General features: G+C 46.4%; 1 protein-coding gene across 1 annotated transcript in view; it reads left to right on the plus strand.

Moving 5' to 3' along the window:
- NCOR1 (nuclear receptor corepressor 1) overlaps nucleotides 1-15528 on the plus strand; it is a 154224-nt gene that overhangs the window by 110235 nt on the left and 28461 nt on the right. The window contains 8 exon segments of the mRNA XM_048518672.1: nucleotides 297-468; nucleotides 652-792; nucleotides 3583-3666; nucleotides 5662-5918; nucleotides 9287-9641; nucleotides 10733-10957; nucleotides 13074-13280; nucleotides 13372-13521. Of these exon segments, the coding sequence (XP_048374629.1) occupies nucleotides 297-468; nucleotides 652-792; nucleotides 3583-3666; nucleotides 5662-5918; nucleotides 9287-9641; nucleotides 10733-10957; nucleotides 13074-13280; nucleotides 13372-13521 (1591 nt within the window).

Here is a 15528-nt window from a genome sequence, read left to right on the forward strand (position 1 = left end):
ACAACACCTTAATATATAATAATAATCCATCTCCAAATTATTATTATTATTATTATTATTACATATTATGTCAATATATATTAATAATGTAATAATATTACATAATAATAATACACAAAACAGTTATACACAGCAAACAAGATCAATATGCTGGATTTTGTATTACATCACACGTCGGACACTTCCCAAGCATCTAGGATAAATTTGGAGATGGACTGCAGCTGGACTTGGAAGTTCCATTTGTTGTCCCTGTTCCATCTATGCTAGACTTCTACGTTGTGTTGTTTTCATTGCAGGGGACACCGGCTCTGTCTCAGTCAGGGATTGCGGCTGATGTATTGCTGAAAGGAACCATTACCAGGCTTGCCACGGAGGACAGCAGCCCCGAGAAGTGCAGAGATGAGTCAGCGGCGGCCAAAGGCCATGTCATTTATGAAGGCAAGAGCGGGCACATCATAACCTATGATGGTGAGTGTAGCACTTGGCACTGCAGGTGCATGGCACAGAAATATGGATTGACAACCAGCAAATTTGGGCGTTTGAGAATACAACTGACATCCGGGCTGTGATCAATTCTGGCTAGCAGGATTTCCTTGGGAACTTCGGGACCTTATTATGTTTTTAATTAACATGTTTGTATAATTCCAACAGCCATTAAGAACGTCCGAGAGGGCACCCGTAGCCCAAGGACCGCTCACGAAATGAGCCTGAAGAGATCCTACGATTCCATAGAAGGAAACATCAAGCAAGGGATGTCGATGAGAGAATCTCCAGTCTCTGCACCACTAGAAGGTAAACTGGCTAACTTGTATCTCTGAGCATCCCCCTATATTTGGGGCCAGGAAGGAATCCGAACTGGGCTGTGACTTTGGAGGCTTCCCATGATCCCTGTTGAGTGTGCTGACAGGCTCTTGAGTTATGCACTCCTCCTCCACCGTTTGTTACATCTGTAATCAGTGTGGAGTAATGACTGGAACACCTGAAAAGGTGCTTGTGAGGATTAAATGAGGAGGAGAACCACCAATTATGGAGGCAGGATGGGGTGAAAGGGTTACGTCAAGTGAATAAGTTTTGGATCAATCAAGCAGAATGGTCTCTCTTTTTCTCCTTCTGCATGTGTCTTCTGTTCCAAAGTTAGAAAACCTGCAGGTTGAGAACACTGATTAAAATAGCTTTGTGTTAACCACAAAGGGCACAGGAGATTGGTTTACGAGCTGTTTTAAGGTCTGGTGGCCCAGGCATGCGTTGGAATCTGGGGCTGCTGTAGGCCCTCCTCCCCCCAGAAAAATTCCCTCGGGTTTCACCACACATTCAGAAGAGACTGCACAAAAGATGCTAGATGGTAGACATGCTGCTGCTATAACTGTCTGGCACCTTACCCCCTCCCTGTCTCCTCTCTCTGCTGCTTTGTCCGAGGCATGTCTCATGGAGTATTGTGAGGCTGGTTGCTGCCTTCACTGGAAAGCAGTCCCTCGTAACCATTCATTCATTCATTCATTCATTCATTCATTCATTCATTCATTCATTCATTCATTCATTCATTCATTCATTCATTCATTCATTCATTCATTCATTCATTCATTCATTCATTCATTCATTCATTCATTCATTCATTCATTCATTCATTCATTCATTTGAGCTTTATTGGCATAAGAGAGATTATCACAAAATATATGCATAGGAAGTCATTTAAAATCTCTAAAACGTAGATATTTAAAACAGTTTCCAAATACTTGGCCACTGCCAAAGTAGTTAGTGAGCTACTGTCACTTAACAAAAAGTGAGTAGCCTGAAAACTAGAGTGGGTGATCTTTGAGTTCAGCAGATGATGAATCAGAGACACACGCAGATTGCTATGAAGATGGCACTCCAAAAGGACATGGGATAAGGTGTCAGGTAATCCGCATCCACATAGTCTATGTTTGGGAATTTGAAGGTATCTCCCAGAGATGGCAGCTGATGGAAAGCTGTTGAAGGGTGCTAGCATGAATGCTCTGCGTTGTTTGGTAGATACATGGATGTACGGTATTTAGCTCTGGATCTGTAAATTGGCTGTATTCCAAGGAAGCGAGGGGAGCATATGGCTGCCTTTGTTGGATAGAAGAAATGATGCTCATGGTCCCTCAGTCTGTCCCGGATTAGATTGAAGATATACAATTCACTGTTAGTTCCTATGCTGTCCAAATCGATCCCTATGGATCTAATTTTGTCCCCGAGGACTTTGAACCAACAGAATTGGGACTGATCTTTGAAAAGATTTATATTTAGGTCACCATCAGGGGTTCTGAATTGTAGCTTGAGCCAATATTTTATGGGTGGCAATCCAGGCTTCAACCTCGAGCCCCATAACCAAAATTATGGCAGCCAAAGAAAAAGAAAAGCCTGGCAAAATAGCCCACTTTTCTATGAGGCACTTCATGTTAAGAATGTGATTATAACCTTTGAAGCAGATGTTGAGGACTGGGGGCCACGCACTTCTGATAGTGTTGTACGGAACTTTGGGGATGCTTAGAAGCTCTTTGTGGGTTTATCACAAGGTGAGATGATCAATAATAGGGGATAAATGTCTCTGCAAAACAGCTGGCTCACGAGTCTTCCCCGGAAATGAATCACCCTTGGTGGTGTGGATGGTGGTTGGCATGTTCTAGGGGTGCTCTGAATTCCCACAGGGCAAAAACAGATCCAGTTGGAGCCCTGTGCAAAAGAAGTGTGTGCCTTAAAATGTGCTCCAGGGTTCTCTTCAGCTGGCTATATCTTGAGAGCGGTTGTGGGGAGAGGTCTTGCCCGTAGAAAAGGTTCAGCAAAGAAAGGAGGAATCCTTGCCGTAAGCTGATAACTGATTGAATGGCCTGATACTGAGTTTCTGTTACAGAGGGCCAGATCTGTGGCTCTTTATTTTCATTCATCATTGTAGTGAGCCTTCCTATTTTTGTTGTTGACGTTCATTTTTCTTTCACGTTGTGTCCCCAAATTTTAAAAATTATATGGATGTAACCAGAAAAATTGGTGCAAAAGTAGGTTTGCTGACTCAGAATTGCAAAGATAAAATAAAATGGAGAAGCATCGAAATTAAGAATTATCCCTAATCTCAGTAACCTCCAGTGCGTCTCAAAATCTGTTTTAGACTGAGCACCATCACCATCCAATCCAGCCAAGTCAGTTGTATATTCTGTTGTGTCTTAAGGGACTACAGTCTATAAACCAGGGGCTTCTCTGCCATACCCTGAAACATGATTTTCTCACTTATGTCTCTGAGTTTGTAGAGAATATCCTGGTGAAGTTTTCTGGGTACCTAGAAAGTTTGCTGTCTATTTCGTGACATTTTAGTAGGCTGTCGGTTTAAATAAAAATACTGTGCTGCTCAGCCAAAGGCACAAGTTGTTCCCTTGCCGTAAACAAACTTTTAATCTGTTTATGATTTCCTTCTGTGCACTTTGCTAACTATTTATAATATGCCATTAAAAGTTTTTGATTTGACTTACTGTGCTGCTCTTGTATTTGGGATATTTCCATCCACCAATGTGGCTGTCTACCATCTGGAGAGCCTTTCATGTCATTTTCTAACTCCTAAAATCTTTTTAGGATTAATCTGCCGCGCTCTTCCTCGGGGAAGCCCTCACTCAGAACTGAAAGAGAGGACTGTGCTGTCTGGCTCCATCATGCAAGGTAGAGAGAAGGGTGCTTTTCTCCAAATCCAGGTGTATACTACTAATTGCATACTACTAAGTGTATACTACTAATTGCTTAGTTCTGAACGTAAGATGGAAGCGACTGCACCAGTGGAGTTCAGAAAATATGTATTTAATGTGTCATTTCAGCATGTGTAAACAAAACAGGTTGTCAAAAGAAAATCCCTACAGCCCCCCCCCGGTATCATAAATTTCTGGATTATTGGGGGTCTGCAACCAAGAAATCAGAAGGAGATTGCAACTAAGAAGGGCAGCCATGAAGGAGCTAGGAGAGAGTCTTAAATGTCAGGATGGGTCCCTGGCAACCAAGATCAAGTTAATTCATGTCATAATATTTCTTGTTATGAAAGGAGGACAATGAAGAAAGCTGACAGGAAGAAAGTAGATTTATTTGAAATACGGTATTGGAAGACAGTTTTACAGATATTGTGGACCACCAGAAGAATACATAAATGAATTCTAGGTCAAAGAAAGCTTGAACTGTCCCTAGAAACTAAAATGACTTAAACTGAAGCGATCATACTTTCACCACATTATGGCCCCTTCTACACATGCAGAATAATGTGCTTTCAATCCACTTTCAATGCACTTTGCAGCTGTGCGGAATAGCAAAATCCACTTGCAAACAGTTGTGAAAGTGGATTGATAGTTTCAAAAATACACTCCCATGTGGCACTACTGAGTACAGACTTCTTGAGTTTTCATTTAAGTCAGCTTTTCTTGCCTGACCTTCCCACCTGTTCTCCCAAGAATTAGGTCTTTCTTGTTTTCCATCTGGTTTTGGAAAGGAACTCTGAAGAATTTTGGGTGGTTTTTTTTTTTGCATTGGGTTAGATCCTTTGAATTAGCTCTGCTATTGTGGATCTCTCTTCTGTTGCTTGTGGATGAGATGTCTTCTGCCCTTGCCCCAGAAGAAAACTTTTCCTTTATCAGAATAATGAATGGGTCCAACTTGCCTGTGTGTGTGTGACAGACAGACAGAGACAGACAGACAGACAGACAGACAGACAGACAGACAGACAGACATCGTCACAACTGTGTTATGGTGACCCCAGTGGAGTTTTCAAGGCAAGGGATATTCAGAGATGGTTTGCCATTGCCGGCCTCTGCATTGGCCCCTGGTGTGCTTGGCTGACCCTGGTTAGCTTCTGAGACCTGACAAGATACGGCTAGCCTGGGCTCATGAAATTAAGCATAATTAAATATGTAGAGGCTGGGACAAAGCACACATTTATTTTTTTAAAAGGTTTAGGATTCTTGCAGTATTGCCTTGCAGAGACCTTATTTTCATACGTCATTAGTGTATTTTTAAAAAAAAACAATCAAGAATTTCTTGTTGCCTGTTCAGTTGTGTGACTTGGAATTTTGGTTGACAAATGGGCAGGTTGAACAATTGAAATTCAGTTCGTATCCTTCTGTGGTCTGTTTTCTGTGCCTGTTTTGATACGCAACATTTGCATTGTTTGTTTAAAAGCGGGACCTGCTAAATGTATATGTGTTCAGATCCACCCATTAACCCGCCAGATTAGCTTGCCAGAGCTAAGAAGGTCTAACTGAAGGGTTACACCAGGGGTCAGCAACCCGTGGCTCCAGAGCCACCTGTGGCTCTTTTGTCCTCATACTGCAGCTCCGCAAACGCAATGCCAACAATGGCAAGTTGCATTTGGGACGCGGTGAGCACACCTCCTTCCTTCCTTCCTTCCTTCCTTCCTTCCTTCCTTCCTTCCTTCCTGGGAAGGAGAGGAAAGGACGGCGGAGGAAGGAAGGAAGGAAGGAGGGGGTGGGGAAGGAGGTGCACTCACCGCGTCCCAAGTGCAACTTCCCTTTGTTGGCATAGCTGCCGCTGTCTATCCCACCCGCTTGGCTGAAGGCAGGGCTTGGGGAGTCTGGGGGCGGAGGTGGGGCCAAATGGCTCTTTGGGTGCTAAAGGTTGTCGACTCCTCGGTTATATGGTTTCTTTTCTCACGGAAAGGTACGCCAAGAGCTACATCTGAGAACTACGAAGAAGGCCTCAAGTACCCCAAGATGATTAAGAAGGAGTCTCCGCCAACGAGGAGCTTTGAAGGTGCCATTACCAAGGGAAAGCCGTATGACGGGGTCACCACCATTAAAGAAATGGGGCGCTCCATCCATGAAATCCCAAGGCAGGACCTTCTAAGCCAGGAAAGCCGCAAGACCCCGGAGATAGTCCAGAGTGCTCGGCCTATCATCGAGGGTTCCATTTCTCAGGTACGTGGCCATCAAAGTGATTTTGAAGCTGCTGGCTGTGGGGTCCCAAAATCAGAGCAGTCTCACCTTAGTCCAGATGGGTGGCTACCTGAACAGGCTCTTCTCTGCGACTCAGTGCCCTCCTTACCGGACTCCTTGCCTGATGAACCCACCCATTTTTCATGCATTGCAAGCCAACAGAGATTTTATTTATCACCCACTGCTCTCAAGAGTAGAGATTCCTTCAGGTCAGCCATTCTCAACCAGGGTTCCCTGGTACCCTGGGGTGCCGTGAGCATGTCCCAGGGGTACCGCGGCAACACTACCGCCCGCCCCCCTCATTTTTGTGGTGTCTCCCACCGGCGCCAGCAAGGACGTGGAACTGACCCATGGGGCAGGGCCTGCCACAAGGTCAGCAGCCACCCCCACCCCCACCCCGTGCTTCCCTTCACCCTGGGAGGGGAAGGTGGGGTGTGTGGCAAGCAGGGGCAGTGGGAGGGGAAGGTGGAGGGTGGCGGCAGGGGTACTGTGAGATATGAAGAGTGAGGTCAAGGGTACCCTGACCTCGAAAAAGGTTGGGAAACACTGCTTCAGGTACTCCTTGACCAAGGCCATTTAGGGGAGCGCCCTTTCTATATGTGTGTTACGTGCTATCAAGATGCTATCTTGCTTCCGATTAATGGCAACTTTGTGGCTTAACCACCTTCAAAAGGTCCTGACATTTACAGGTCTTGCCGCCTTTCGTGCATCAATCCATCTCATGATTGTGCAACAATCCATCTCCTTTTCCTGCTGCCTTCATTGTTTTCCCAGCATTATTGTCTTTTCCAGCGAGTCTTGTCTTCTCATGATGCGTCCCAAGTGTGATTATCTCAGGCATTTCGTTTCTTAACCTTTCAAAATAAATCTGGGATGTGCACGTCACTTTTGCCCTGAGAAAAAAAATGTACTTTTGGAAGTTGCCAAGGGCCAGATTAGATAAAAGACCAGAGGATCCACAGATGCGTTTCTTGTTCTTGTTCTTTTTTGAAATAATGTTTTGTTTTTGCCAACAAAGATTACAGGGAAGAAAGATTTAAAGGCTAAAAAAATAAGTAAACATAAACAATAATAACAATACAGTGTTAAAAATAATTATATAAAAACATAAAAGAACTGGGAAAATAGGAAGGATGAAGGGGGGGAGGATGGGGGAGGCTACTTCTGGAAGCTCTCAGAGACTTACCGATCTTCGGTTTTCTCAGAACTAGTGGGTCTGTATCAAATCCTTTCTTGTTGACCTGTTGAATTTAAGAAGAAGAAGAGTTTGGATTTATATCCCCCCTTTCTCTCCTGCAGGAGACTCAAAGGGGCTTACAGTCTCCTTGCCCTTCCCTCCCTCACAACAAACACCCTGTGAGGTGGGTGGGGCCGAGAGAGCTCCGAGAAGCTGTGACTAGCCCAAGGTCACCCAGCTGGCGTGTGTGGAAGTGCAGAGGCTAATCTAAATTCCCCAGATAAGCCTCCACAACTCAAGCAGCAGAGCTGGGAATCAAACCTGGTTCCTCCAGATCAGAGCGCACCTGCTCTTAGCCACTGCACCACTGCTGCTCCCTGGTATCTGAAGAGGCGAGAGCGGAGAGAAACTGGCTCCATTTAGCACAGTGGTTCTCAACCTGTGGATCGTGACCCCTTTGGGGGTCGAAGGACCCTTTCACAGGGGTTGCCTAAGACTCTCTGCATCAGTGTTCTCCATCTGTAAAATGGATAAATGTTAGGGTTGGGGGTCACCACAACATGAGGAACTGTATTAAAGGGATGCGGCATTAAGAAGGTTGAAAACCACTGATGCAGTGCCCCTTGGGGATTGAGCGGTCTATTAGCAGGAGCCCCTTGGGGATTGGGCGGTCTATTAAATATAATAAATAAGAATAATAAGAATGGTTAGGTGTATTCTGAGGCTCAAATGGGATGAAGCGCCATTTTCCCTGGAGGTCCCTCCCAGCACACTATCGTGCCTTTGCACATCAGCAAGGAATAACCGATAAACAGGCTTTTTGAAAAGTTGCGCGGAAAAATTGTATGCGAAAACAAACACTGTTTGTTAGCTTGGATTTCTCAGGCTGATTCCAGTTAGCCATCTGGGTGCTGCGTTCCTGTGTCTTGTTTGTTGTATTATTGGGTTAAGTTGCTCCCAAGGGTTTTTGTTTTGTTTTTCATTCTTCAGGGGAGGTAAAAAAAATTTTTTTTACATAAAATGTTTCCAAACAACCTTTTCTTGTCAAAATGCACATGTGCTGTGGTGGAGGGAGTTCCTGCAGGGTCCTTTCCTGTCCCAGATGCAAAGGGGGCCTGAGCTGATGATGGCGTTTCTCCTCCAGCATGAGAGCCAGCATAATCTAGTGCAGTGATTCCCAACCAGGGCTCCGTGGTACCCTTGGGTACCATGAGCACGTCCCAGGGGTACCATGACAATGCTACCGCCTCCCCCCCACCACATTGGAATCAAACTGATTTTGAAGGGGGGGGGGGTTGGAAGCCTCATGGGCTCCCTTTAAACAACATTGAAAAACAGCATTGTTTTATTTGCCTAAATTCGGTGTGGATTGGGGTGGGGTAGATTTAAAGGGAGCTCTCCCTTTAAATCCCCCCAATCCATGCCAAATTTAGGCAAACAACGCAGCTGTCAAAGCTGCCTTCCCTCCCCTCCCCCTGCTTGCCACCCCCCCCCTTACAGGCCAAAAATGGGAAAAAACCCCTAAAAATGCAAAAAAAAAATCAAATGAACCTCAAGGGTGCCCTGAGATATGAAGAGCGAGGTCAAGGGTAGCGCGACGTCAAAAAGGTTGGAAAACACTGATCTAGTGGTTAAGAGTGGTAGACTCTGGAGAACTGGGTTTTGATTCCCCACTCCTCCATATGAAGCCTGCTGGGTGACCTTGGGCCAGTCACAGTTCTGTCAGAACTCTCAGCCCCATCTACCTCACAATGTGGCTGTGGTGGAGGGGAGGAAGGGAAGGCTATTATGTGCCGCTTTGAGACTCTTTACAGTAAGAAGAAGAAGAGTTGGATTTATATCCCCCTTTCTCTTCTGTAAAGAGACTCAAAGGGGCTTACAATATCCTTTCCCTCCCCCCGCGCACAACGAACACCCTGTGAGGTGGGTGGGGCTGAGAGAGCTCCGAAGAACAGGGACTAGCCCAAGGTCACCCAGCTGGCGTGTCTTGGGAGTGCACAAGCTAACCTGGTTCCCCAGATAAGCCTCCACAGCTCATGCGGCAGAGCAGAGAATCAAACCCAGTTCTCCAGATTAGAGTGCATCTGCTCTTAACCACTACACCACACTGGCTCCCCAGTAGAGAAAAGTGCAGTATAAAAACCAATGCCGCTGCGTCTTCTCCCACTCGTAGGGCACACCCATAAAATATGAAAGCAGCTCAGGCCAGCCCACCATCAAACACAACGTCAAGTCTTTGATCACCGGGCCCAGCAAGCTCCCCCGAGGCATGCCGCAGCTGGAGATGGTGTCTGAAAACATGAAGGTCGTGGAACGAGGGAAGTATGAAGACGCCAAGGCTGGGGAGGTCCGTTCCCGCCATACCTCTGTGGTCAGCTCCGGGCCCTCGGTCCTCCGGTCGACTCTTCACGAAGCTCCCAAGTCGCAAGTGAGCCCTGGGATCTACGAAGACGCCAACGCAAGGAGGACCCCCGTGAACTACCCCAGCATGTCCAGGAGTTCTCCGATGATGAACAGAGTCCCAGAAGGTGCGCTGTCGGTTTCCTGTGACCACCGTTTTGCTTGTCTCGTTGGTTTCGTTTATTGTATTTAAGGCATTTCTCTGCCACCTCACCACCCTGTTCAGATCCCCAAGGTGGAGGACGTTGAAATGTTTTAAAGTTTTGTTTTAGATTGTAATAATATATGTGAACCCAATCTTCCCAGTCCCACTTGGACCCTCTGTCCCCTACTGTATTAAATTGGTTCTTTGTAAAAGACAAGTGCATTGTGGAGAGCCAAGAAAATTCTTTGTGGAAGGGAAGGACCCTTAGGGGCACATTTGGAGGAGGTGGATTGGCAGCTGATGTGTATGGAGAAGAGACTTTGGCCCCTTCTGCACACGCAAAATAATGCGTTTTCAAACCACTTTCACAACTGTTTGCAAGTGGATTTTGCTATTCCGCACAGCTTCAAAGAGCACTGAAAGCAGTTTGAAAGTGCATTATTCTGCATGTGCAGAATGAGCCTTTGAGACATGGGGGCAGGAGCAGGGAGCGTTTGCAGCTTCGGGGTATTTTTAAAAACTCAGACTCAGAGTAAATATAAGCTGCTGTTGCTGACAAACTTTAACTAGGCCCAGCCAGCTGGCTGCAGCGGGAGGAGCTGCGAGTCTCCAGTTTCACTTTGGGGTTGCATCAGAACATGGGCTATTTGCGGGAGAAAGGAATGGATGAGCAAAGGTCATTAATCATCAGCTAGTCAAAGTCAGGAGGATCTGGTTTGCAACACTAACATGTCCCCCCACCACCACCACTTCTAGCAGTGTCAGGTGGGTCTCCCTCCCTCCCTTTTTGCCATCAAGTCACATCTGATTTGCTGGTGAAGTTTGCAAATCCTGGTGAAGTTTGCAAGTCAGGAGTAGTTCAGTGTGTTGTTTTTTTCCTCCATTGCCTGTCTCTACATCATGACCCAGGTATTCTTTGGAGTTCTCCCATCCAAATACTTGCCAGGATCGACCCTTCTTAGCTTCTGAGATCTGATGAGATCAGGCTAGCCTAGGTCCTGTTTCTTTAGGACTAAATCGTCAACATCAAAATACTCCCGTGAGGCCTTAACGTTGATGACGTTTCTTTTCCAGCCAGCATATCCTCCGGGAAGACTGCAAACCACGAGAGGAAATCCACTCTTACGCCGACGCAGAGGGAGAGCGTGCCATCAAAATCTCCTGTGCCAGGGGTGGATCCTGTGGTCAGTCACAGCCCCTTTGATCCCCACCATAGAGGCGCTACTCCCGAGGTGTACAGGAGCCATCTCCCTTCACACCTGGACCCTGCAATGCAGTTCCATCGAGCTCTGGATCCTGGTATATACTGGCCTTCCTTCTTCATGTGAATTGATTCCTGGTCTACGCATGGGGTTGGATTAGCCAGCACTCGTGGGTGCAGCGAGAGTTGGAGAACATTCAGTCCCGAGCATTCTGCTCATTACAGGGGAAGGCCAACAACGGAGTGCACTCCTTCCAATAAAATTTCACCCAATGAGTTTCAGAGGAACCCCAAGAATTTCTTTGAGCGCTGTCTTAAAAATCAGAGTTTTAAATTTCAAGCTTCTTGACACAAGGAACAAATTAAGCCAGTGGGCACCTTCGAGCTACTTTTGCAGAATGCATTTGGCTTCTGCCGGCTGTGAGGAGGTTTGAACAGTGCTGAAATCCACTGCTTGCCTCCGAGCACCAGAAATTCTGCTTTGCCTCTCACTGGCACGAGATCCTGGATCTGAATGTCCCTTCGTTTACATAACGTATTCACATTGTAAAATGCGTCTTTTGTTGCAGACTGTTGATTGTTTGTTTACACAGTTGTGTGTGTCTGTTTCTGCAAAGACATCAAGAGTTCAAGGTCTGCAGAGATAACCAAAGTTCTAAAAAGTGGTGGGGTGCGTTTGCTGCATGGGTGTTTGAATGCTGGGAAAATGCTTGTGATCCCGAAAGGATAAACTGGTACGCTGCAAGAGATCCAAGAGAAGGGGAGGTCAGGTAGCAGTATATTTCTGCTCCATTGTGCACCCTGTGGGAATCTCCTCAGTGAATGTGAGATCATTCAGCATTGGGGGCACAAAGGCAAGCCTCCCACCCAAAAAATAGACCAGTTGTTTGCTTGTCTGCATAGCAAGCCATGGCAGCCTTTAAGCAGAGGGCACAAAAAGTAAAGGGCGCCATCAAAACACCCCTGGTGGGGAAGGCTGAACTCCCATCTTGATGCTTCCAGCCATTGAGAATCCTTAATCGTCTCTTTGTGTGTGTACAGCTGGACCCTGCAAGGATGAATTGTTTTTAAAGTTTGTTTAGTCGGTGCACAAATGTCAAAGGTTTCCACGGCCGGAATCACTAGGGTGTTGTGGGTTTTCCGGGCTGTACGGCCGTGTTCCAGTAGCATTTCCTCCTGACGTTTCTCCTGCATCTGTGGCTTCAGAGGATCCTCTGAAGATGCCAGCCACAGATGCAGGCGAAACGTCAGGAGAAAATGCTACGGGAACATGGTCGTACAGCCTGGAGAACCCACAACACCCTAATACTGAAAATGATAGACTTTTTCTGAAGATAGAGACATTAGTGCAAAAATGAGATGCTCAGATTCACTTTTCCCAAAGACGGGATCGAACAGTAGCAACCAGGTTTCAACACTCAGTCTCCTCACTAGCTGGCTGCTCACCTTTGCTGAGAAGAACCTCCAAGCTGCCAGACAGGGAAGGTGGACAATAGCACAGTGTTACCCAAACTGCAGTCCTTGAGAATACTTCAGAAGGTCTGTGTGTCCATAAGGCAGAGGATGAGTCGTTTTCATGCCCATCTGGAGGAGATGCAAACAGAACCTTCTGATATTTCTAGGAAAGGGATAAATATACCCTGTGTTAGAGGAAGAAGAAGACAAAGAAGAGTTGGATTTATATCCCCCCCTTTCTCTCCTGCAAGGAGACTCAAAAGGGCTTACAAACTCCTTTCCCTTCCCCCCTCGCAACAAACACCCTGTGAGGTAGGTGGGGCTGAGAGAGCTCTGTAGAGCTGTGACTAGCCCAAGGTCACCCAGCTGGCGTGTTGGAGCGTACAGGCTAATCTGAATTCCACAGATAAGCCTCCACAGCTTGGGGCAGAGCTGGGAATCAAACCTGGTTCCCCCAGATAAGAGTATACCTGCTCTTAAGAGGGATGAAGTCAGCTTTTGCCCTTTCAAAGGACAGGAGCTCACTGTCACCCACGGTCACTGAGTTTTCCTATCACCTCTGATCACTATTTGGGAAAAACACAGATTGGTTGTCTGAATCCAGTATCTCAGCCTTAGAAGCTCTGATCGGCTGAGCGACGCCAAGGAGTTGCAGTCCTAAGACAGGCTTCATTGTTACCCAGAGAGTCTTTAGTATTGCAGGCTCCAAGTGGTTTGGCTCCACAGCTAACCCTTGCTGTTCTCTCCCTCCCATCCCAGCTACTGCCTACATGTTCCAGCGTCAGCTCTCTCCCACGCCTGGATACCCTAGCCAGTATCAGCTCTATGCGATGGAGAACACCCGGCAGACCATCTTAAACGATTACATCACTTCTCAGCAGATGCAGGTCAACTTGCGCCCTGACCTTGCCCGGGGACTCTCCCCCCGGGAGCAAACGCTGGCGATTCCCTATGCAGGAGCCAGAGGTGAGTCTCTCTTCGCCTAGCATGGGCTTTTTAGAATGGAGGCTGAATATTGCTTGACACCACCACTTCATTTTTTTTCCTTTTCGATCAGGCATCATTGATCTGAACAGCATGGCTCCCACTATCTTAGTCCCTCACCCTGGTGGAACCAGCACTCCTCCGATGGAGAGAATCACATACATCCCTGGAACGCAGCTTGCATTCCCAACCCGGCCCTACAACCCTCCCTCCATGTCCCCAGGTAAGTATCCAGTAAGAGCTGCAGGGACATCCCCTCCAAATGACATCTCCCAAAATGGTAACTGCACTTGGTTGGACATCAGAGGTCTTCTTGACACAGGCGGCAAAGGCAGACCCACCGCTGCTAGAGCAGCTGCCATCATCTCTGCAGCACAAGTGGACACAGTTGAATCAACGGGTTCTATTTGTCACAATATTTATTTGTTTGTTTAATTCGATTTGTGCGCCGCCCTCCCTACAGGCTTACTCAGAGCGGCTTACTCAGAGCGCCTTAAATAACAAATACCTTTGATTAAATAAACACTTATACTCCACTTGCTTTACTGCCATCAGATCCTCTGAAGATGCCAGCCACAGATGCAGGTGAAACGTCAGGAGAAAATGCTACTAGGACACAGCCATACAGCCCAGAAACCACACGACACCCCAAACACCTAAAGCAATTAAAACAGTTTAAAATAATTATAGTAGTTAAAATCCAATCTAATTTAGTTGAAACAATTTACATCAGTTATAATCGTTAAAATCTAATCTAATCTAGTTTAAATATAAATTAAAATCAACTAAAAGCTTAATTTCAAACCAAAATTTAAAAAGGCCATTGCATTGTGTCCTGGGCCACCATAGGATGCAGCAGTGTGTTAACCTTGTTTTGCAAAGTTCTTGCTGTGTTGAATCGTGGTCCATATGTTTCATAAAGCCATTTGCAGTGATTCTTGAGTGGGTAAGAGTACAGCTGGCTAGTAAGTACGATGAGAAACATTCTGGGATTTCTTGCCTGTATAGCTACAAAAAGAACAAGCTATCTAATCCCAATCTGCGTAAATGGCACAAAAAAAGAAAGACGTAACTTCTTAGAAATTTTGAATAAACATATATTAAGCAGTGAAACAAATGTAACAACAAACCCCAACAACACAAATATGTGATCCAATACATTAATAAGGTGAATATTGGTATTAAATCCCCGGATAATCTATATATATAAAAAGCAAACAGTGACTTTGTTAGTCACTCCCTAATGCCGAAACGGCTGGACGGATCGCCCCCAAATTTTCACATGATGTCCCTCCCTGTTGCGGGCAGGTAATCGGACCTTCAAATCGCCAAAAGTCCATACCTGAGCCAGGTAAAACGTCTTTTTCCTGGCGCACCAGGCCATGAAGCTGTTTGTGTTTAACTGTCACCCTTAGAATCTCCATGCAGCCTGTCTGTCTGTGGCCTGAGGGCTTAGGATGTTCGTGCAGATGGGCAGAGATGAGCAGTTAAAACAGTACATAGGTAACACTGTTAGGTAATACGACTGGAAGTGAAACACATACACACTTTGCCGTGTGAGACGTCAGGTGGGGTTTCCCCCCCCTCACATGCAGGTAACTTTCACTCTCTGTTCCTCATCCACTGCTACCACATAACACACATACTTTCATACACATCCAGCTCATCCTCACACACCTCACTCTGCCCTCCCTCACATCCAACCACCACTTACCCACTTCCTCACCCATATTCGCCACAGCTCTCTTTTACTAAAAGTGAGCTGGAGTTTGCCTTTTTCTTCTAAGAAAATCCACGGGGTGGGGGGTGAACCAACACTACTGGCTCCGCTTCTTTTGCACGTGGCCCTTTAAGAACCCAGGGAGCTGGCCTCGATCTGAGCGCCTCACCACCCTGCCTCTGCTGCCTGGCTGGGATAGCCTCCTTGCCCCAGTTCTGCCTTCCCCAAGCCAGGACTGTGCGTGTCAACCAGCCTCATGGACAGCGGGATTCGCACTCTGGACAGTCCCGTTGTGGAATGGAAAAGGTTACCTTATACTAAAAAAACAAGACACCACCATATAACAGTGTGAATGGAAAAGGGAAAGAGGGATTCCATTTGACCACCCCAAAAGGCTACGCTGCAGATCATTGGACCTGCATGGACATCTGTGTGGGTTGCGGACTGTGATGAGAAGGACAATTGCCACAGCAACGCGTGGCCGGGCCCCCGCTAGTAAATAATAATAAT

The sequence above is a fragment of the Sphaerodactylus townsendi genome, linkage group LG16 (assembly GCF_021028975.2).
Source record: "Sphaerodactylus townsendi isolate TG3544 linkage group LG16, MPM_Stown_v2.3, whole genome shotgun sequence".
Classification (NCBI taxonomy): Eukaryota; Metazoa; Chordata; class Lepidosauria; order Squamata; family Sphaerodactylidae; genus Sphaerodactylus; species Sphaerodactylus townsendi.